The sequence below is a fragment of the Crinia signifera genome, chromosome 7 (genome assembly GCF_055691185.1).
Source record: "Crinia signifera chromosome 7, ASM5569118v1, whole genome shotgun sequence".
In the NCBI taxonomy this organism is placed as follows: domain Eukaryota; kingdom Metazoa; phylum Chordata; class Amphibia; order Anura; family Myobatrachidae; genus Crinia; species Crinia signifera.
Window position 1 is genome coordinate 36,566,131 of NC_139223.1, and position 23,753 is coordinate 36,589,883.

Below are 23,753 nucleotides of genomic sequence, written 5' to 3' on the forward strand. Positions count from 1 at the left end.
TATCTCTCTCCGCACTTTGCTGCATCTTCCCCCAAGCATTATATTAAGGTAATTCCATCACACTATTGACATCTGTATATTTCATATGAATGTGTTTGCCCATCTCCACAGTGGAGGCGGCCATCTTATAGGCATGACCAATATTTAAAACACAGCAGGCTGTCATTCGCTGGGGAAGATTTTCAAAAAAATCTTCTAAAAAAGAATAGCAGAGAAGCTGCCCATTGCAACCAGATTCTAGGTATCATTTATCAATGACTTAATAGAAAATGGCTACTGGAATCTGATTGGTTGGCTGGGATCCCATCTAATTCAATAGAGCTTTGTGTCCAGAAAGCTTGCAATTCCAATAGTGTATCATTTATATATTGTTGTATTACAAAATGGCCCAGACATTTGTTTCACTGGCTAAAGGGTCAATTGCGGTCAATAATAATATCACAGTTCTATATCACAGTATTCAGATAAAATAGAATTAATATTTTTGCTATTCTCAAAATTGTTTCAAGCTGGTTTGTTGAACCGGTTTGAAAATGTGGCTAAACTCTCAAACTATACAGCTAAATTCAAGCAAGGTTAATGGGTTTGACTACTGTATATTAAAGTTATATGGGGTTTTTTAGGTCTCCGCATGCTAATGACGAAGTAGAATGTGGAACGCCGTAACTTTCGTCATTTGAATGAAAAACGTTAAATACTATAAAACTTGGACAATTAAACTCGGACAAGCAGCAAAGGCAACATTATACATGTTAACGTCTTTTAACCTCTACATTTTTATGTAGTTATAGAATCTTTGGGTGAGATTTAATAGGATGAGAGATTCAGAAAGTGAGCGATTTGGTGAGAAATCTCCAGTTTTTTTTGAAGCGGCAATCATTTACACTGCAAAATAAAACTGGTTTTGCAGTGTAAATGATTGCCGCTTTAAAAAAAACCTGGAGATTTCTTACCAAATCTCTCACTTTCTGAATCTCTCATCCTATTAAATCTCACCCTTTATTTTTTAGATTACGCATATACAGTAGTATGCATAGAACCACATAACATGTTCTATAAAAAAACTACTCCCTAAATGAATATTGCAGTATTTCCATAAATAAATAAAAATGTGTAAGTAAAAAAAAAAATCTACTTCCTGTTAGGCAGCACCATAACCCGACCATTTAAAAAATTAAAAAAGTCCTGCCTTCTTTTGACTCTTTCCCAGTTTTTAGACCATGGAGAGATGTATCAAGCAGAGAGAATAGTGGAAGAGCGGGCCAGTGGAGAAGTTGCAACATATCAGTCTCTACCAGTCATTTTACTGAATGTACTTCTTCAGTGTTACTGATTGGTTGCTACTGGTACCTTCACCACTCTTTTCAATGCTTGATACATATCCCCCACATATTTGGTATGCCACGTGGCACTAATGCATGGGTACATTACGCTCAATAACACAGCCCAAAAAGGCACTGACATTGCACATAGAGACCATTAATCCAGTCAGAATGTTCCGGTCTATAAGTGGTTCAAAATTGCTAACATATATCTACTAAACACATAACCACATGCCCAAAGTCATGAAAAAACATAAAAATGTACAAAATGCTGCCTTTCGCTACTGTTATTCTGATTACTCTTTTTTCTCAGACAGTGGAGGCAGCCATTTTGTGGGCAAAATGCTGCCTTTCGCTACTGTTATGCTGATTACTCTTTTTTCTCAGACAGTGGAGGCAGCCATTTTGTGGGCAGAAGCACAATTCAAGAGACTTTCATCTAGCAAAAATAAAATGCTCCGGTTTCCATGTCTGGGCAAATGTTTTGGTAATGGGTGCTATGAACTTTCCCATCTCGGATGGTCCAGTGGCTTATTATAATTCACTGTATTAGCCAATCACAATATATAACTATTTATTGCTTTGTTCTGATTGGTTAATCTTTGAGCTCTGATTGACAGGTCTCCTGGCATCCAGCGATCAGCTGCGACAGTCTGCTGTTCAGTATACCCTTCCAATCATCACTCCAGGACTGCAGCCTCCTGGAAGGTGGAACCACTTGTAGATGACGGTTGTGGCAGGCTGTGAAGAGGATATGTTCCCAGCTGGGGTTTGGTTCTGCCCCTGTGGGAAGATAAATACATAATCAATACAAAGGATATACAGTACATAATAGACCCAAAATGACACAAGCTCCTACATAATGGGCATAATTCAGGAAGCAACGTTAATTGCTGAAAATCAATAGTCGCCAATTTTCTGCAAACTGCGCGCGCCGGAGCTCGCCCGCCAGAGCCCTAAAAAGGTGGTTGCACTGAGAACAATGCAACCGCAGTGTAAGGGCCGGGGGAGTGCGGCAATGGGGCGGTAACTCAGCGTACCCTTAATGTGCAAGCGCTTTGTTATATAGTGCCTTTGCCCTGTAGTGGAGGGATCAGTTGTAGTTTCACAAATCTTCCTTAGACTTCTAATGAAGCTGAATAAGGCCCAATATCTCAACTTGTATTGAAGACTGCACTTCTACTGAAGATGGATACTGAAAAGTGTCATCACCATTACCAGTAACATCTGGACGATCATCAATCAGAAGATCTGCCGAAACCACAGTCTTGTCTCTGGTCAGGATTATCTGCTCCAGGAATTCGTGTCCGAAGTGCTTCTCCACCCAGGCATACTGCGCAAGAGAGAGAGACAATAACATCAGGTAAGTTGTAACAGTATGTATCTGGTGAGGGAAGAAGAAGGAAGTGGGCCTTTGTATGGCAGTGCCACCTACAGTGTGACAGACTGTAATGCACAGGTGGGTAGACCTTACATATTGGCAGCTACGTCCAGGATAATTGTGGTTATTGGGTCTTCTATCTGGAAGTCCTGTATTAACCCACAGTATGATAAGTATGTTTTGTCCACTGGACAACCACACCTGCTATATCTGTGCTGTGACGTTAGCTTTACACAGCACACACAGGGGGATGTCCTGTACGTGTTGCCTGTCATCTGCAAAGTACTATATATCAAACAATTGTCCATCTACCTCCTCGTACCACATCACTATCCCTCATAGGGTGAGAGAGCCTACATAGGAGAGAGACAGAAGAGTCAGACAGGGCTGGTAATGTACAGAATCATAAGGCAGGAATGCAAGACCTGAGGTTACTTGGGCTGAGATTGCTAATGACAAACAGATAAGTACAACACAAAAAAGACAAACACACATGAACAACCCTGAGGTAGGACAGATACACATGAACGACCCTGAGGTAGGACAGACACATGAACAACCCTGAGGTAGGACAGATACACATGAACAACCCTGAGGTAGGACAGATACACGTGAACAACCCTTAGGTCAGACAGAAACACATGCACAAACCTGAGTTACTTAGGACAGACACACATGAATAACCCTGAGGTAGGACAGACACACATGAATAACCCTGAGGTAGGACAGGCACACATGAACAACCCTGAGGTAGGATAGAAACACATGAACAAACCTGAGGTAGGACTAGCACACATGAACAACCCTGAGGTAGGACAGACACACATGAACAACCCTGAGGTAGGACAGACACACATGAACAACCCTGAGGTAGGACAGGCACACATGAACAACCCTGAGGTAGGACAGGCACACATGAACAACCCTGAGGTAGGACAGGCACACATGAACAACCATGAGGTAGGACAGCTACACATGAACAACCCTGAGGTAGGATAGAAACACATGAACAACCCTGAGGTAGGACAGACACACATGAACAACCCTGAGGTAGGACAGCCACACATGAACAACCCTGAGGTAGGACAGCCACACATGAACAACCCTAAGACAGCACCACAAACACGAGCAGCCTCTGCCCCAGTGGCATATGATAAATGGGAGGTATACAGATGGAAGATAGTAAATAGATAATCAATAGGTTGACAGGGTCAAAAAGCCAAAAGTTAAATGGTCAACATGGACTTAAATCAACAGTGTCGAAATGTCTATAAAAAGTCGATGTACATATCGTCGACATAGAAAAGTTTGACACGTGATTTTTCATGATTTTAATGGTTAGGTTTAGGCTTAGGGTAAGAAGTAGGGTTAGGCACTTGGGCACAGGTTATGGTTAGCTGCCAGAAATTATGGTTAGGAGTAGGCATCTGGTGAAGGGTAGAGATTAGGATGTAAAAGGGGATGGTTATCAATATCACCTTGGACAGGTTAAGGCACTGAGGGATGGTGAGGAACCTGGGGCAGCATTAGGTACTAGAGGGAGGGTTAGGCACCTGGGTCAGCGTTATGCACTGTAAGGAAGGTTAAGTACCAAGAGGAGGGTTAGGCTTAGGGTTAGTCTCTATGGGGGAGTTAAGCACTTAGAGGAGGGTTAGGTACTAGAGGGAGGGTTAGATGCTATGGGGAGGGTTAGGCACTAGAGGGAGAGTTAGGGTCTCTGGGAAAGGTCAGTCAAACCTCAGTCTTCAAGTGCCTCCAACAGTCCACAATTTCAAAGTCACCCGGCAGGTGCACTCATTACTATTACACAGCATGACCTAATTATTTTATTTACGAGTCCTGGAAAATGTGAACTGTTTGGGGTACTTTTGGACCAAAGTTGGGAAACACTGCACTAGAGGGGAGAGTAAGTCACTAGAGGGAGTGTTAGGCTCTAGCGGAAGGTTAGGCACTAGGGGGTGGGTTAGGCACCAAGGGAAGGGTTAGGTACTAGGGGGAGGGTTAGGAACCGGGGGGGGGGGGGGTAGGTACTAAGGGGAGGGTTCAGCACTAGGGGAGGGTTTGGCACTAGCAGGGGGGTTCGGCACTAGCAGGGGGGTTCAGCCCTAGGGAAGGGTTTGGCACTAGCAGGAGGGTTCAGCACTAGCAGGGGGGTTCAGCACTAGCAGGGGGGTTCAGCACTAGCAGGGGGGTTCAGCACTAGCAGGGGGGTTCGGCACTAGGGGAGGGTTCAGCACTAGCGAGGGGATCAGCACTAGGGGAGGGTTCAGCACTAGCAGGGGGGTTCGGCAGTAGGGGAGGGTTCAGCACTAGCAGGGGGGTTCGGCACTAGGGGAGGGTTCAGCACTAGCAGGGGGGTTCGGCACTAGGGGAGGGTTCAGCACTAGCGGGGGGATCGGCACTAGGGGAGGGTTCAGTACTAGCGGGGGGATTGGCACTAGGGGAGGTTTGGCACTAGGGGAAGGTTTGGCACTAGGGGAGGGTTCAGCACTAGGGGAGGGTTTGGCACTAGCAGGGGGGTTCGGCACTAGCGGGGGGGATCGACACTAGGGGAAGGTTTAGGGTTAGTATTATGATTAAAGTTTCAACCTCTCTTTTGTGTTGACCATTTGCATATTGACCTTTTCATCTTGTCGATATGAGCCCATGTCGACCATTCAACTGTCGACCTATTGACGGTCAACTCTCTGGTGTTGACAGATTGCATATCTACATACTGTTGATCTTGGGGATGATATGATTTTGGCGTACTGCATGGCAATCGGAGTCAGATTCTTACTAGCTGCGGAAGCCTATATTTGATCCATCACTGGACTACAAAGAGAACGGAATCAATTTACCTTCTCGTATGGACAGTATTGGTATCGTTTTATAGGGCTGGTGCATATGAAGACATCAATGCTGTGAGAAAAACAAAAACACCAATGCAATAACTTCTTCTACTCACCACGTGGTCATGAAAAGAATAAAGAGATTGACGTGCAATACACCATAATACTGACTCTTCAAATAAAACAATACAGCAAACTAGTAAGATCTGCATATGGGACTAATATGTAGCTATATATCTATATGAATACACAGTTAATAGAAGCCTAGATGAAACGCGTTAGAGTTTGCAACCTTATCCAACTTCTCTGATACTGTACGTCACCGTGGACGTTTCCAGCTCACTACTGGACTTTTAAACAGTGGAATAGGACTAGGCCTCAATAACCTCAAAACCTCAGATACGCTTTATTTATTTGGTTAAAATCTACAGGTAATATATATATATATATGACTTAAATAGTAATACTTCACCCGGTCCTCGCAGACGTGTATGCTGATATATGCACCTCCGTCAGCAGCATGACCGGTATAATAACCACAGTAGGCAGTATATTGAATAAGTAATGTACTGCCTACTGTGGTTATTATACCCATTGTGTGTGTGTGTGTGTGTGTATATATATAAATATATATATATATATATATATATATGCACAGTGACAGAGACCGAATATCTTCACATGAGTAATGTGGAGGATCCAGACCAGGTTTGGAGCAGAAGCCAGGTGTGTAATCGGCAGCACCTGTGATTTCCTGATTTAAGTTGGTGGTGGATTAGCATTCCAAGCGATAGCCCGGGTGTGGGCTATGGTAGGGACCACCGGAACATTTGCAAGAGTCTCTTTATGCTGTGATTCCCTGTATGCTGCTGTCTGTAACTATGCTTGCCTATGGCATTCATCTGGTATGCTGTGACCTGCTTTATAAAATAAAGATCAAAGTCTTTATTTGAATCCCAGTGTATGTGATCCTTGTCACAAAATATATTGTGGCAGAGACAGCATCTCTCCACTTGAAAGTAATGATGAGGATCAAGGCCAGGATATATATATATATATATATATATATATATATATATATATATATACATAATTTCGGCATTCAAAAAACGGCACTCATGGGATTCTTCATCAATAAAAAACTGCAGACCACATGTCACGAAATGGGTGTGTGGAATCAGTCGTGACTGGAGTGGTCAGATGGTGGATTGATGGAGTGGTGCGGATCTCAGGAAGAGAGGCGTGACCAGCCGGAGATGGGTTAACACAAACAGGTTTATTGAAGGAACTCATATAACAGATAATGTAACCAGGATCAATACTTCTTGATTGGACAAATAATAACTAGATGCAAGTCTCTGATAAATAACAAGTAACAAAAGATAGCAGTCCTTTGCAAAAATAAACAAGATGGCAGTCCGTTCAAAATAAACAAGATATGTGCCGGTAGTTCTGGGAGGATAAGGCAATGTTCAGGATTTGAGTTTAGAGAAAAGGATACCTGAAAATTGGACAATTGGCTGACTGAAGATTGGACGATTGGATGACTGAAGATTGGACAATTGGATGACTGAAGATTGGACAATTGGATGACTGAAGATTGGACAATTGGATGACTGAAGATTGGACAATTGGATGACTGAAGATTGGATGGCTGGATGACTGAAGATTGGATGGCTGGATGACTAAAGATTGGATGGTTGAATGATTGCAGATTGGATGGCTGGGATCAGGATACAGCTGAATGACAGGATTACTGGAAGATTTCAGCAGAGACGTAGCACACAATAGCTGGATGCAGCTTGTAGCAGGCAGGTCAGGAAACTGGTATCAGGACAGGGTAGCGACTTGGTGTTGACACAGGAACAGGTGACGGAGATAACAGAACTGAAATGGCTGACTTGGCATATAACAAATAACTGAAGAAAACCGAGTATAAACACAGGAACTAGATGAGCAGGAACTGGAGCAGGAATTGGACCATTTGTGGACCAGACCGGGAGCGCTGGACCAGCCGGACAAGCAGAGCCTCTGGGAGCTGAACGCTGAAGACTCACGCAGGGATTCCAGGAAGCAGGCTTGAACTGCACAGAGCATCCAGCACATACAGCAGGAAGACAAGTTGCTGAAGTCAGTTCTGCCTCTGTGAGCAAGATATTTATCCCCCCTGCCTTGTATTGATTGGAGGAAATGACAGAGGGCAATCTGCAATCTGAGGCAGGAATCCAGAATACTGCAATCTGAGGCAGGAATCCAGAATACTTCAGTCTGAACTAAACAGGTGAGCCACATGGAACAGGAGAGCAAAGGGTTACAGGTGATTCCAGCTTCTGCCAGGATTTCTATCAGGTGCAATCAATCAATGAACCAGCAATGCACAGACTGTCTGGCAGCATGAATGGAGTCAGACTGAGACACAGAGCAGAATCACCATACAGGTAAGCTTGACTAAGCAGATCTGTGACATTACCCCCTCCTTCAGGGTGGACTCCGGACACCTATGCCAGAACCTTCTTTGGAAGGGAGCTCAAGGTTAACGACGATGCTTCTTATTTTTCTTAGATGAATGCTTTGATTTTTTTGAGGAAGGTGAAGCTTTAGGTTCTGCAAAACAGGCACCAGAGAGCACAGGACCTCCCAGGAAGGGAGTGGCATCATAATCAGAATCATACTCTGAATTTGAGTCTTGGTCTAAGGTCAGGATTGAAGACCTCTCAGTTGAATTGAAACTCCCTGAAGGAACACTGAGGTAGCATGAAGCGGAAGATCCAATACATATGGTGGGTATTGACGGGGCAGATTGCTTTTCGGAAGATGATCCTGGAGAATTGGACAGTCCAGAGGAACCAACACAATGGGTGGACATGGATGTGTACCCAATTCTAACGTCCATAGATTTAGGCATCAATAGACAATTTTTTGAAACCTTGGAGGTTCTAAGGCATTGTTGAGATGGCGCACAATCTTGGATGGATGGCAAAGAATGGTTGGTTTTGGCCACCGGATGACTTTTAACTGTAGTGGTGGAGGAATTCTTACAGGGAGTCTTTGAACTGAACCTTTCCACTACGGCCTTGGAGAAGGATGTCAGATCTCGAAGTCTGGAGTCGTTAGATTCATAAAGCGGACAAGCCCACTCCAAAGCTTCTCCTTTAAATGACAAAAACAGGTAACTGACGATGTTGGCTAGCGTGAGACCAGATGAAGGTTCGGTTTCCAATATAGACAAATATTGGTTCACCAGGGCTTCATAATGGACAAGATCCCCATCCAAATAAATGGGCGAATATTCTCTGCTTGAATCTTGAAATGGTTTTGATGGAATTGGGGCTTTGGAAGGCTTCAGCTGATCAAGAATCTTGGACTTTTTAGGAAAAACTGGAACCACGGAAGCCTCAGACACGGCGGGCACATTGAGTGTTTTGTGCATGGCAGACCCCTCGGATGCCTTGGGCAAGGCAGTCTGCACTGGAATAACTGGAACAACCTCAGGCCCAGAGGCCAGGGCAGGTGTGTCCTCAGGCCCGGAGGCCAGGGCAGAAGTGTCCTCAGGCCCGGAGGCCAGGGCAGAAGTGTCCTCAGGCCCGGAGGCCAGGGCAGAAGTGTCCTCAGGCCCGGAGGCCAGGGCAGAAGTGTCCTCAGGCCCGGAGGCCAGGGCAGAAGTGTCCTCAGGCCCGGAGGCCAGGGCAGAAGTGTCCTCAGGCCCGGAGGCCAGGGCAGAAGTGTCCTCAGGCCCGGAGGCCAGGGCAGAAGTGTCCTCAGGCCCGGAGGCCAGGGCAGAAGTGTCCTCAGGCCCGGAGGCCAGGGCAGAAGTGTCCTCAGGCCCGGAGGCCAGGGCAGAAGTGTCCGACTCTCCTCCAGGGTCTCTGGTATACAGGACCCCCTCCTGGGACTGGACACTTGGAATTTCCCCCTCTTGGAGCTCGACACCTGGAATATCCCCCTTCTGGGACTGGACACCTGGATTCCCCCCTACTTGGGACTGGACACTTGAAATCCCATTTTGGGGCTGGACACAGAAAGCCCTCTTCTGGGACTGGAGACTTTGAACCCCCTCTTGGGGCAGGAGACTTTGAACCCCCTCTTGGGGCAGGAGACTTTGAACCCCCTCTTGGGGCAGGAGACTTTGAACCCCCTCTTGGGGCAGGAGACTTTGAACCCCCTCTTGGGGCAGGAGACTTTGAACCCCCTCTTGGGGCAGGAGACTTTGAACCCCCTCTTGGGGCAGGAGACTTTGAACCCCCTCTTGGGGCAGGAGACTGTGAGCCCCCTCTTGGGGCAGGAGACTGAGAGCCCCCTCTTGGGGCAGGAGACTGAGAGCCCCCTCCTGGGGCTGGAGACTGAGAGCCCCCTCCTGGGGCTGGAGACTGAGAGCCCCCTCCTGGGGCTGGAGACTGAGAGCCCCCTCCTGGGGCTGGAGACTGAGAGCCCCCTCCTGGGGCTGGAGACTGAGAGCCCCCTCCTGGGGCTGGAGACTGAGAGCCCCCTCCTGGGGCTGAAGATTCTGGACCCCCTTCTGGGGCTGGAGACGGAGAGCCCCCTCCTGGGGCTGAAGATTCTGGACCCCCTTCTGGGGCTGGATACAGCAGACCCCTTCTTGAGACTGGAGAGGCTGAACTCCCCTCTGGGGCTGAAAAGGCTGAACCCCCTCTTGGGGCTGGAGACGGGATACTCGTTCTGAATCTTTAGCACAAGATACCTCTGCTGGGGCTGCGGTATTGGACAACCCTCCTGAGGTTGATGAGACGGACACATGCTTTTGGGCAGAAAATCCTGAGACTCCACCTCCAGTAATGGATACAGGAACCTTCCCAGGAGCTCTGTGGACAGCAGTAAAACCGTGTTTGGCCAAGATGATCTTTGTTCTAGGGCCCCAAGTATTAACTCGGGTTTCTTTCTGAGCTGTAACGGGAGGAATCTCCCCATTTCTGGGCAGACGGAGAGAACAATCTTCTATGAAATGGTCTGAACCACCACAATAGACGCACAGGTCTAGCTGCCTGCGCCGCTGACGTTCCTCCTCAGACAGCTGGGCTCGTGGTCTGCTTTGTGGTATGTCCTTACAAGGCTTATGAGAGGACTTCTCAGGAGTACTTGGAAGTGTAGTGGAAGTTCCTTTGCGCACAGTTCCACTGGAAAGGGGTACCAAAGAACTGTCCAATATGGCGGAGACTACAGAAAAATTTTTAGATGGTAATTCCTGTAGTTGATTCAGTAACTGGTGTAAAACCTTTAATGTCTCTGATTCTGGCTCTTTAAAGGTCCAAGCAGAACCAGATTGCAGATGGCAAAGTAACGGACTTATGACAGACCCACTGTCCGCAGAAGCCTCATCGTCCTCCTTTGGAGTAGCCAGGTAGTCAGGGGGTAGAGGTGAAGAGGCCAAATGACATGCGGCTGCAGATGTGACACGTGAGGATTCATTAGCCGGCAAGGATTGCTGCAGCTTGCAAGAACAACCAGATAAGACTTGCCAGAACTTTGTGAGTAAGAACTGAAGATCAATCTGTCTCTCCATGCTGGTACTGTGATCTAGACAACCCACACTTCTCACACTCTGATCACTGACCAAGTCCATGTGACTTCAGCAAACTGTCACGAAATGGGTGTGTGGAATCAGTCGTGACTGGAGTGGTCAGATGGTGGATTGATGGAGTTGTGCGGATCTCAGGAAGAGAGGCGTGACCAGCCGGAGATGGGTTAACACAAACAGGTTTATTGAAGGAACTCATATAACAGATAATGTAACCAGGATCAATACTTCTTGATTGGACAAATAATAACTAGATGCAAGTCTCTGATAAATAACAAGTAACAAAAGATAGCAGTCCTTTGCAAAAATAAACAAGATGGCAGTCCGTTCAAAATAAACAAGATATGTGCCGGTAGTTCTGGGAGGATAAGGCAATGTTCAGGATTTGAGTTTAGAGAAAAGGATACCTGAAAATTGGACAATTGGCTGACTGAAGATTGGACGATTGGATGACTGAAGATTGGACAATTGGATGACTGAAGATTGGACAATTGGATGACTGAAGATTGGACAATTGGATGACTGAAGATTGGATGGCTGGATGACTAAAGATTGGATGGTTGAATGATTGCAGATTGGATGGCTGGGATCAGGATACAGCTGAATGACAGGATTACTGGAAGATTACAGCAGAGACGTAGCACACAATAGCTGGATGCAGCTTGTAGCAGGCAGGTCAGGAAACTGGTATCAGGACAGGGTAGCGACTTGGTGTTGACACAGGAACAGGTGACGGAGATAACAGAACTGAAATGGCTGACTTGGCATATAACAAATAACTGAAGAAAACCGAGTATAAACACAGGAACTAAATGAGCAGGAACTGGAGCAGGAATTGGACCATTTGTGGACCAGACCGGGAGAGCTGGACCAGCCGGACAAGCAGAGCCTCTGGGAGCTGAACGCTGAAGACTCATGCAGGGATTCCAGGAAGCAGGCTTGAACTGTACGGAACATCCAGCACATGCAGCAGGAAGACAAGTTGCTGAAGTCAGTTCTGCCTCTGTGAGCAAGATATTTATCCCCCCTGCCTTGTATTGATTGGAGGAAATGACAGAGGGCAATCTGCAATCTGAGGCAGGAATCCAGAATACAGTATGTGCCTATGCACATCCTTGCTGGCGGGTCGCCAGAACGTACGCGCTGGCGACCCGCCAGCAGCCTCGCCAGCGAGGAGACTGAGACGAGCGTGCGTCTCACGCGCACGCGCGTCTCAGTCTCCGTCGCTAGCGTGGCGGAAACCCTGTCCGTCTCCGCCTCAGGGAGACGGACGGGGTTAGGGGGGGGTTAGGGGGGATGCGGGCAGGCGGCGGGGACCCCGGGTTACCGCCGGCAAGCCGGCGGGGACCCGGGGAAACGTTTAGAAGCGCCGTCGGAAGGGGGCGCGCGCGCCTCTCGTGCGCGCGCGCCCCCTTCTCATGATCGCCATGGCGCTGGCGGGGGATGGCGGCTGGCGACGCCAGCGCCATCCCCTGCAAGGATGGGAACAGACCCATCTGTACTTCAGTCTGAACTAAACAGGTGAGCCACATGGAACAGGAGAGCAAAGGGTTACAGGTGATTCCAGCTTCTGCCAGGATTTCTATCAGGTGCAATCAATCAATGAACCAGCAATGCACAGACTGTCTGGCAGCATGAATGGAGTCAGACTGAGACACAGAGCAGAATCACCATACAGGTAAGCTTGACTAAGCAGATCTGTGACACCACACCACAGATGCAGGTACGGACAGCGTTTCGATAATTTAATATCGTTATCAAAGATAAGAGTCTTTGATAACGATATTAAATTATCGAAACGCTGTCAGTACCTGCATCTGTGGTGTGGTCTGCAGTATTTTATTGATGAATAGTCCCATGAGTGCCACCTTACTAATTTCTGTACGCTGAAATTGTGTATCTATTGTCTGGAAGGCACCAGGGCAATTGTTCTAATACAGTGGAGTGCGGGACCCCTGCTTTTATTATATATATTTATTTATTATTATTTATTTACAGTTTCTTATATAGCGCAGCAGATTCCATTGCGCTTTAATAAATATATATATATATGTATGTATATATATATATATATATATATATGTAGACAGAGGACTGGCACTTGGAACAGCAAGGGTTAATCAGGTGGGGTGCCTTCCACAACAGTAGTATAGAAGCGTATCTTCAGATAAATGAAAAGCAAATTTTCCAAGTAAAAGAAGACAGGAGGCGGCACTCTCAAAACAAAATGCGTTGCCTAGTCAGTTGTCCTGAGGAAGGGGTGCAATGCTCCGAAACTTGTCGACACCAACATGCTGACTTCTTTTTCACGTTTTATGGATTGAATACAGTTGATCACGTTTTGTTTTGAGAGTGCCGCCTCCTGTCTTCTTTTACTTGGAAAATTCGCTTTTCATTTATCTGGAGATACGCTTATATATATATATATATATATATATATATATATATATATATATATATATAGATCTGTATTGGATGGCACTCTCGTATTAACTTCAATCAATTAGGCCGGTGCCCTCCATGATACCTCCACTCAAGGGGTCACTGTATAGGCGTCCACTTAGGCGGCACTCTCAGCAATAAAATCAGATAGACAGCTTGGAGTGTTTTGTTATGTATCTATGGTTACTGATTGCCGGGCAACGTGTACCTGGATAGTGTGACGCAGTGTGGAGGGGGCGTGCACTTCCGGTCACGGCTGCACCAGGTAAGAGGCGGGGACACGGGTATTAGAGGGTTTATAAGGTGAGACTGTATGTTATGTCTTTGTACCCTGATGACAAAAAATTAAAGGTTTTTCGAAACGTTGGAATTCACGTTGCTGTCTATCTGATTTTATTGCTGAGAGTGCCGCCTAAGTGGACGCCTATATATATATATATATATATATATATATATATATATATATATAGCAGTCTTGGTTAGCCCGGCACTCAGACCCCCCCCACGGGGTAACTTGCTCAGTTGCCCTCCTGTACTGGCTGGAAAGCCAGAAATATGCAGATACTGGCAAAAAGCAGCGGCACTCTGAGACTTCAAAACGGTGCAAAAAAGTGAAAACTTTACTGGTCTACAGTTTCGGGGATATCACCCCTTCATCAGGACAAATACATGGTGCAAATACAATCAATAAATACACTCCAAACAACTCACCCACGCCCCCCGGCGTTCCCGCGTCTCCGTGGTCCTGCCCCGTACTTCCGGCCATCTCCAGGTGTGTCATGCTGCGGGGCGGACGTGCGTCAGTTGTTTACTGCCGTTGTCCGGACGACCAGAGGACTCTCACCCCTCTGACGTCTCCGGCTTCCGCCCTCCACACTAGCCCGCCTCTCCGTGACGCTGGTGGTAACCCTGGCAACCCGTAGTCTCTCACTCTACTGGCTAGCCCGGCCCCCATCCTGCGTCACCGCTCCCGCAGCATCTGATACGCTGGCTGCCCGTAGGTTTCAGGGTTGGTTGCCACGGTGATCTGGGGCGCCCCTGAAATGTAAACACAAACAGAATCATAATAATGTGCATTATGGTGCATTTAAAAAAACTCAATCGTATATATACCATCCAAACGGATGGTGACAGCATGATTAAAAAATTGCTTAGATCGTGAATGTGTTACATGACTGTGTGTCCAAATGCCTGGACAATTTCTCCACACTATCTAGAGCCTTATTGAATAAAAACAGGAGGCACTACTTTTTACACTCTTGTGTTGCCAGAATCTATAGTCTGGTAATTACTAACGTGCTCCCCTACTCATAAGTGCATCTGTAATTATAACAAACCTTTTATACCTCATATTGACATTAGTGAATATATAAAGTGCTTAATACTGAGAAAAATTTCTCTAAAGTGCTTAAGTGCAAAAAGAAGAAGGGGCCATAATGGTGCTGGGAAAACCCAGCGTTACTGGCCCTGTGCAAAAATGGATAAATTTTAATATTAAAAAGCTAATTAGAGCTATTCCCATCGACACGTGTCAAGAGATCTTATAAATGACCAATGGGGAACCTTTTCACTGATATCTATATGGGTATCACGGTTGACTAAGATGTCTCATCTGTCCACCCCCATTGAGTGGACACTTCAACACCCCGACATATCCTGTCCATACCAAACGTTTCTATTTAAACTATAAACATAATAAATAGGTCTTTTGTCCTAAAGAAAATTGATTAACCCTAGGGACTCATTGAGTCCTTTGGGCTTCAAAGTTTCCAACCTAAAGATCCAGCGGGACTCCAGTTGAAGCAGGGCTTTGCCTCTGTTACCCCTCCGGAGGCTGTCTGGCACTTGGTCTATTATTTTATATCTCAGCGTGGCCATGCTATGTTTCATGGCCACGAAGTGCCGCGCCACCGGTTGCTCGCTGGTCCCTGTGTTCAGGGCCGTGCGAATGGCTTGGCGGTGCTGCGCCATGCGGACCTTAAACTGGCACTCGGTCTTGCCAATGTAATAAAGCCCGCATGGACACATCACCGCGTATACCACGGGCTGGCTTCCTTAGCAGGCAAAATGGCTGCTACAAATGTCTAGGCTGCCGTACATGTAGCTACATGGCTACAGGTGAGGACATCCTTCATCCCCATTCAGGGAAAAGGTTTAAGATCAACTGGCCCCTCACTTGTACGTCCAAATTCGTGGTATACGCGGTGTTGTGTCCATGCGGGCTTTATTACATTGGCAAGACCGAGTGCCAGTTTAAGGTCCGCATGGCACAGCACCGCCAAGCCATTCGCACGGCCCTGAACACAGGGACCAGCGAGCAACCGGTGGCGCGGCACTTCGTGGCCATGAAACATAGCATGGCCACGCTGAGATATAAAATAATAGACCAAGTGCCAGACAGCCTCTGGGGGGGTAACAGAGGCAAAGCCCTGCTTCAACTGGAGTCCCGCTGGATCTTTAGGTTGGAAACTTTGAAGCCCAAAGGACTCAATGAGTCCCTAGGGTTAATCAATTTTCTTTAGGACAAAAGACCTATTTATTATGTTTATAGTTTAAATAGAAACGTTTGGTATGGACAGGATATGTCGGGGTGTTGAAGTGTCCACTCAATGGGGGTGGACAGATGAGACATCTTAGTCAACTGTGATACCCATATAGATATCAGTGAAAAGGTTCCCCATTGGTCATTTATAAGATCTCTTGACACGTGTCGATGGGAATAGCTCTAATTAGCTTTTTAATATTAAAATTTATCCATTTTTGCACAGGGCCAGTAACGCTGGGTTTTCCCAGCACCATTATGGCCCCTTCTTCTTTTTGCACTTAAGCACTTTAGAGAAATTTTTCTCAGTATTAAGCACTTTATATATTCACTAATGTCAATATGAGGTATAAAAGGTTTGTTATAATTACAGATGCACTTATGAGTAGGGGAGCACGTTAGTAATTACCAGACTATAGATTCTGGCAAAACAAGAGTGTAAAAAGTAGTGCCTCCTGTTTGTATTCAATAAGGCTCTAGATAGTGTGGAGAAATTGTCCAGGCATTTGGACACACAGTCATGTAACACATTCACGATCTAAGCAATTTTTTAATCATGCTGTCACCATCCGTTTGGATGGTATATATACGATTGAGTTTTTTTAAATGCACCATAATGCACATTATTATGATTCTGTTTGTGTTTACATTTCAGGGGCGCCCCAGATCACCGTGGCAACCAACCCTGAAACCTACGGGCAGCCAGCGTATCAGATGCTGCGGGAGCGGTGACGCAGGATGGGGGCCGGGCTAGCCAGTAGAGTGAGAGACTACGGGTTGCCAGGGTTAGCACCAGCGTCACGGAGAGGCGGGCTAGTGTGGAGGGCGGAAGCCGGAGACGTCAGAGGGGTGAGAGTCCTCTGGTCGTCCGGACAACGGCAGTAAACAACTGACGCACGTCCGCCCCGCAGCATGACACACCTGGAGATGGCCGGAAGTACGGGGCAGGACCACGGAGACGCGGGAACGCCGGGGGGCGTGGGTGAGTTGTTTGGAGTGTATTTATTGATTGTATTTGCACCATGTATTTGTCCTGATGAAGGGGTGATATCCCCGAAACTGTAAACCAGTAAAGTTTTCACTTTTTTGCACCGTTTTGAAGTCTCAGAGTGCCGCTGCTTTTTGCCAGTATCTATATATATATATATATATAGGACAAAGGTGTACCGGCACTCTTCCTTAAGGATGCAGATACTTGAGGTGCCTTTCCGTTTCTCAAGGAAAAAATTTAACCACAAATAGGTAGATGGCACTCACAAGATTTGTATAATTTCTGCGCGGCGGCAGCAATGAAGAAATAAATGAATCAACAAGACACAAGCCTGTGTTGATTCATTTATTTCTTCATTGCTGCCGCCGCGCAGAAATTATACAAATCTTGTGAGTGCCATCTACCTATTTGTGGTTTTATATATATATATATATATATATATATATATATAAATAGACAGGAATCCAGGGTCCTTTGACAGGGTCCCCTGGAAGAAGGCGGCACTTTCACGTGCGTTCTCCACAGCACATTGCACTTTCCCAAAAACGCACGTCCTGAAGAAAAGACCAGATGGGTCTTGAAACGTAGACGCATTGTTTTTTCATGTGCACCTATAATATTCTTTGAAATTCAGCCGTGAGAGTGCCGCCTTCTTCCAGGGGACCCTGTCAAAGGACCCTGGATTCCTGTCTATTTGTATTTATCTCAGGAAGGCCCCTCGACACATTATTCATGGTCCTGTAAGTGCCAGACAAATCTCAAAAAAAAAAAAAATATATATATATATATATATATATATATGTGTGTGTTTCACCAACAACAGATTCATCTTTAAAAATAGAATATGTTTATTCCAAACAATAAAAATTATTTTTATATAAAATACAAAATACAGAGGTTTTCCAGTAGGTATTTTCACATAGGTGTATTGATTCCTGATTTGACCTTAGATGTGTATTGGTCTAAGACCTTAGATATATATATATATATATATATATATATATATATATATATATATATATATATATCAATATATATATATACTGTATTGTTTCTTACCAGTCCACATTTTACCCATCTGCAGTAAGCATCACCTTAACACTACGCATCACTTGAAAAAGGACGCAATGTGGCTACATGTCCCTGACACTACCATGTCACGCCCACAAAACGGGTATATGCACAAACCAAAATGTAATAAAATCTCTATAATATAGAATTACAAAGCGTTTGCATAATCCGAACCTGGATCCTAAACCAGCGCAGGATTGTGATATAGCACTCGTGAGTTACATGTGTGTATTCAGCAGGGCCTCTATGTGAGCAGGTACAAAGTGCACTTACTTAGGTGACTTGGACATTTCTTTCAGAGCCGCCACCGCGCCTTCAAGAGGTTCCAAATCTAAGAAGAAATTCCGGGATTCCCAGATACTGATTGCTTTCTCCTGCAGAAATAAGTGCCGACATATTATACATGTATTATAGAATGTGGCGTATTTTAAGGAATCGCCTTAACAGATTACCACACATTACTCACAATTGACTGGGTCCCTAATAATATAAAAGTGTTATATAAAGGTGCAGGGGCCTAGAATATGTGTGCCACAAGGGCCTAATTCAGACCTGATTGCAGGGCACATTTTAGTTGCAAATGGACAAAACCATGCTGCACTGCAGATGGGGCAGATGTGGTTACATGTGCAGATATTTGTGTGAGGTATTTTGTTTCTGCGCAGGGTAAATACTGGCTGCTTTATTCTTACACTGCAATTTAGATTTCAGTTTGAACCCACCTCCCCAAAATTTAAAGCTGGGCACACAGGGCCTGATTCTGGTTGGTTTTCAGAAGCAAACTCCTTCTTTAATGCACAAAACCATGCTGCACTGCAGGTGGGGCAGATGTAATATGTGCAGAGATTAGTTAGATTTGGGTGGGGTCTGTTCAAACTGAAATCTAAATTGGGTACTTGTGTATTATCACGGCGCCCATCGCATACCACTAATTAAGGTATGCGATGGCATGCGATGGACCCGATTTCAGCCTTTTCCCGGGCTGAGTATACAATTTAAAAATTGCGTCACATCGCATGCCAATACAATGGCATGCGATGCGACGCGATTTCCCATTGAGTCCCATGTTAAATGGCATCCCCAGACCCGATTTTTAATTGTATACCCACCCTGATGGGTAATAAATATCTTAAATGCCCCCACATTGTTAACGGCCCCCCACTATCATTGCCAACCCGAAGCGTGGCGAGTGCAGTGAGCCCGCGTGGGGCGGCGGTACACGTCCTCCGACCTTTTCATACCCACACTATCCACGTCAGCGTGGAGTTGATTTTATGTAGTGTGGCTAGCGCAACGAGCCACCGAGCCCAAAGTGTGGCGAGTCCCGCTCGCCACGCTTCGGGCTCGGTGGCTCGCTGTGCTCGCCACACTTTATGAAGTCAACTCCACACCGACGTGGATAGTGGGGGTATGAAAAGGTCGGAGGACGCGTACCGCCGCCCCACGCGGGCTTGCTGCGCTCGCCACGCTTCGGGTTGGCGTTCATATTGGGGTGGCGTTAACAATGGGGTTGCATTTTACATACTCATGACCCATGAGGGTGGGTATACAATTAAAAATCGGGTCTGGCGGGCATTTAACATGGTAATAAGGCATCTGGGTGCCTGTACAATCACAAATCGGGTGAAATCGTGTTGCATCGCATCGCATGCGATCATATTTTTCATTGTACAATGCCCTGAGATGGAAATCGTGGGCACCGTGATAATACACAAGTACCCTAAATTGCTGTGTAAAAATAAAGCAGCCAGTATTTACCCTGCACAGAAACAAAATAACTAACCCAAATGTAACTCTCTCTGCACATATTACATCTGCCCCACCTGCAGTGCACGTGGTTTTGACCATTAAAGAAGGAGTTTGTTTTTGCAAACCAACCAGAATCACCCCCAGAGTGGGAGAATCTATTTAAACACTATCTAAAAATCCCCCCCCCCCCCTTTCCTCACCACCAACCCATAACCCACAGCATTTTGCCTTGACCGGGACAGGGCCTAATAACGTTTGAACCAATTCATGCCCCAGAGCATTCAGCTGCATCTTCTCTCCGGGCTCCGGTCAGCAATTCTGATCTTACCGCGCATCTATTAATATGTATTTATAAAGAGTTAAAATACAGAACATGCATGTAACACGCATAATGCAAACACCAGCTGGTATTTACCCTGTGGGCCTGATGGGAGAGTCAATTTATATCTGTTTGCATAGTGCACATTGCATATTCACATAGGTACGGGTCATCGAACACTGAAGGTCGACAGAGTTGGAAAGGTTGACACAAGCATTAGGCACACTATTTTATTTCCCCACCAGGCCGTAGTGGACGGTAGGGTATGAGATACTGTCTGTCGGCACGTGTCGGCTCCCAAAAAAATGTGAAAACCTCATTTCAACTTTTGACTGTCAACCTTCCCATTTTCGACCTAATGCTTGTGTCGATTTTCTGACCCTGTCGACCTTAGCCATGTTGACCTATTTCAGGTGTCAACCTATGCCCTGTCGTCCTTCAGTGGTCGGCTCAATGCATGTCAACCTTAATAGGGTCGACCTAATGACCATACCCATTCACACAGTGTAAGCTCATCGAATGGCCGGAGGCTCACGAAATCAGGCCCGCCTCCCGGCCCCCCAGTGTCCCACTTGCTGCCCAGAGCCCAGCGGCGTAACTACATTTTGGGCGCCCCCCCGCCGTTAAAGGGAGGGCGCCCAGCCACTCACCCGCCCCGTCGCCCGCCGCACCAACCCCCGCAGTCTTACCTGTGTTCAGTTAAGTACGTGCTGGTCCCGGCTCCCTTCTTCTGCTATGAGGACCACCACAAAATGTCCGCCCCCATACAGCAGACAGTTTCAGAGAACTGTTTGCTATATGGGGGCGGCCATTTTGTGGTGGTCCTCAGCAGAAGAAGGGAGCCGGGACCAGCGGTACTGAACACAGGTAAAGACTGGGGATGGGGGGGGGGGGGTTGCGGGGGTTGGTGCGGCGGGCGGCGGGGTGTAACTATAGCACTGCAGCCCCCGGCGCCCGCACATGCATAGCGCCCCCCCGCGGTCGCAGGGGCTGCGGTGCTATAGTTACGCCCCTGCCAGAGCACCCACACCCCCCTTGCCTGCAGTTTAAATTACCGGAATTCGCTGGTCCGCAGAGAGGGGCTAAAATTACGCGAGTGTTGACATTTTTACATAATTTAAGCCCCGCCCCCACTCCAAGGGCCCACGAATCACATTGTTTTGCTGGCATGGTGGACTTGTGATGTCAGCCTTGTCTCCCACCCCCCCCACCCCACCCCCGATGTGTTGGCAACAATAAAAGTAGGCAAGTATTTTAGAACACAAACATATGCCACAATACTTTTTACAGAGAATATATAAAATCTTCCACTTGGTTGCTATAGACAACGTCTCCACTTTATCTCTTGTGAAGGACTGATACAGTTCTGAACATGGATGGAAATCTGTGAATGTTATCTTTCTCAGTAGCTGCAACCATTTCACGTCAGCTCCTTGGCCTACAAATAATATGATGCTTTTTTTTACTTACGCAGAGTCCTGGCTTCAAATGACCGTACTGTTCCGATACCCAGAATCCTCGGCGGTCTTCCAGCTCAACGTAAGGCTCTTTGGGGTAACGAGCTCTGTACTTCTTTAAGAAGCCACCCTCAAAATCCGCCAGCACCCCATCCATGTCCACCAAGACCCGCAGGCGCCTGGTGGAGGAGCAGAACCTGCAGCTCTGGAGTCCAGCTGTGAGGGCGCCGCCCCCACGGAGCAGCCTATGTAGGGACATGTCAGGAGCCCTAGGAGTGCTTTGTGCAGGACCTACAGACACAACCCCTGTGTTCATAGAGCGTCAGCTCCACAGCTGCCACCAAGTCGATTGTGATCATGTTTAATAGACCCTCTCGCAGGGTCTCAGAGCATAATGCCGGTGCATAGGACCCCAGCCAAAGTTAATATTCATATCTCTGCAGGGAGTTCTGTCCTTGGAAGTTACCAATTCAGCTGCAGCCGGGTTCTCAAGGGCTGTAGGACGGTACCAATCTGTGCAATCATTCTGTAAGGTAAAGATGTCACTTGCAGTCTATAACCAGTCTATTCCATGTCACTGTGCAGGCTGAACTCATGGGGCACGTGAAGGATCCCAGCAGTGGTGCAGTGTGAGCAGCTGTGCTGTAAGGCGATGTTGTCCTAGGAAAAATGCATGCAGGAAAGTCCCCTGCTGTATACAAGATTACATAACAGTCTGATGCCGGGAATGTAGCATGGATTCCCCTCTGTCCTGCATTCACACAGAAGGGCTCTGCAGTGCAGTGCAATGACAGGCTGATCTCCCTCTGCAGCCTGGAGCTCAATATCCACACAGCACTGAGCAGCAGCAGTTCCTGTGGCCTGCCTTGTAAGGACACATTGCTGCCTCCTCTTCTTAAAGAGACATGCACCTCCTGCCCATGTAACTGTTCTGCATAGCAACACTCCAGGGCAGCAGACTGAGACGAGTGGTGACTCATTAGCTACCCTACACTCCTGGGATCCTGCTCAGTGATATACAGGCACTGGAATGCCTGTATATATGTGTGTGTACTGCAATCAGCATTACAAATAAGGCAGCTTTACATACAGCAGATGCAAACATTAAAATCTGGATATCAAATTATGCACCAACACAAACAGTCTAATCTAGGGATGGCCATCGACCATCAATGATTCAAAATCATCGATGGTTTATTGCCGATGTTGCAATCATTGCATAGTTTTACACTATCGATGGCCTGTTGTACTTTTGCCATCGATGGCAACCATCGATGGCAAAGGCACCGATGGCCATCCCTAGTCTAATCCAGTAACGAAACATTTATAGATGGAGTAAAGTGACACATTCATATTCACGGTTTATATGCCTGTGTTAAGCTACGTATATTCATAATGCAGGGTACTCCTCCGGGCCCCCCGGAAAGAGGGACAACCCTCATGGAGAGCAATCCGGCTCCCGCGCCCCCCCCCCCCCAGTGGGGCGGTCCGTGGATCAAATTACGTGAATCGCGTCATTTAAGCCCCTCCCACCGCAGTGCAATTCCTGTAAACTGTCAGGGGCATGGCTAAAACAACGTGATCATTCTGGACACGCCTCCAAACAAGTAGCCACTCCTGTGGCTCCACCCCCACTCCTTTTCACTCCCAGAGCCCCCCCCTTAAGCTGGTTGCCCAGCCAGAAAGTAGGTAAGTTTATCATAACAGAATGTGGTGTATACACTGTTGGACTTAATCTATTTTCTCTTTCGTCCATCCTGGTGACACAGCTAACCTTGGGATGTAGTAGGGTCCGCAGGAGCCAAGGCACCTATGCTGAAAGTCTTTGGAAGCAAGCTCCTCCCTTCTGCATCCCATGAAGCTTCAGTTCGTTTTAGGTGCCCACAGGAGTGGGTGCTATGCTGATCGGCTGCCGTTTTTTCTTTTGATTTTTAGCAGAATAGTTAGGTTTTTATTATTTTATTAACTTAATTAGTTAGTGCAGGTTTTTCCAGTGTGTTACTTCTTACAGAAGTTCCCACACACTGAGAGCGCAGCAGAGGCTGACAGAAGCGCGTCCTGTCAGCTCTCTGTGTGCAAGGGGACGCTGTGTGATGCTGCTGCCGTGGGGGAGGG

At 46.7% G+C, this 23,753-nt stretch overlaps 1 protein-coding gene across 2 annotated transcripts; it reads right to left on the reverse strand.

Annotated features, from left to right (window-relative positions):
• Positions 1 to 1,882: 1,882 nt before the first annotated feature.
• Positions 1,883 to 22,561, reverse strand: NT5M (5',3'-nucleotidase, mitochondrial). 2 transcript variants are annotated; one of them, XM_083152820.1, is made up of 5 exons: positions 21,652 to 22,561; positions 18,387 to 18,487; positions 5,544 to 5,604; positions 2,535 to 2,655; positions 1,883 to 2,105 (listed from the first exon to the last, which is right to left on the reverse strand). In XM_083152820.1, exons 1-5 carry the CDS (start codon positions 21,952 to 21,954, stop codon positions 1,918 to 1,920), a joined length of 774 nt encoding a protein of 257 aa, XP_083008946.1. In that variant the 5' UTR covers positions 21,955 to 22,561; the 3' UTR covers positions 1,883 to 1,917. The 2 variants fall into 2 exon arrangements, with proteins under 2 accessions (XP_083008946.1, XP_083008947.1); XM_083152821.1 differs by having other exon boundaries at positions 2,541 to 2,655; positions 21,652 to 22,552.
• Positions 22,562 to 23,753: the final 1,192 nt, after the last annotated feature.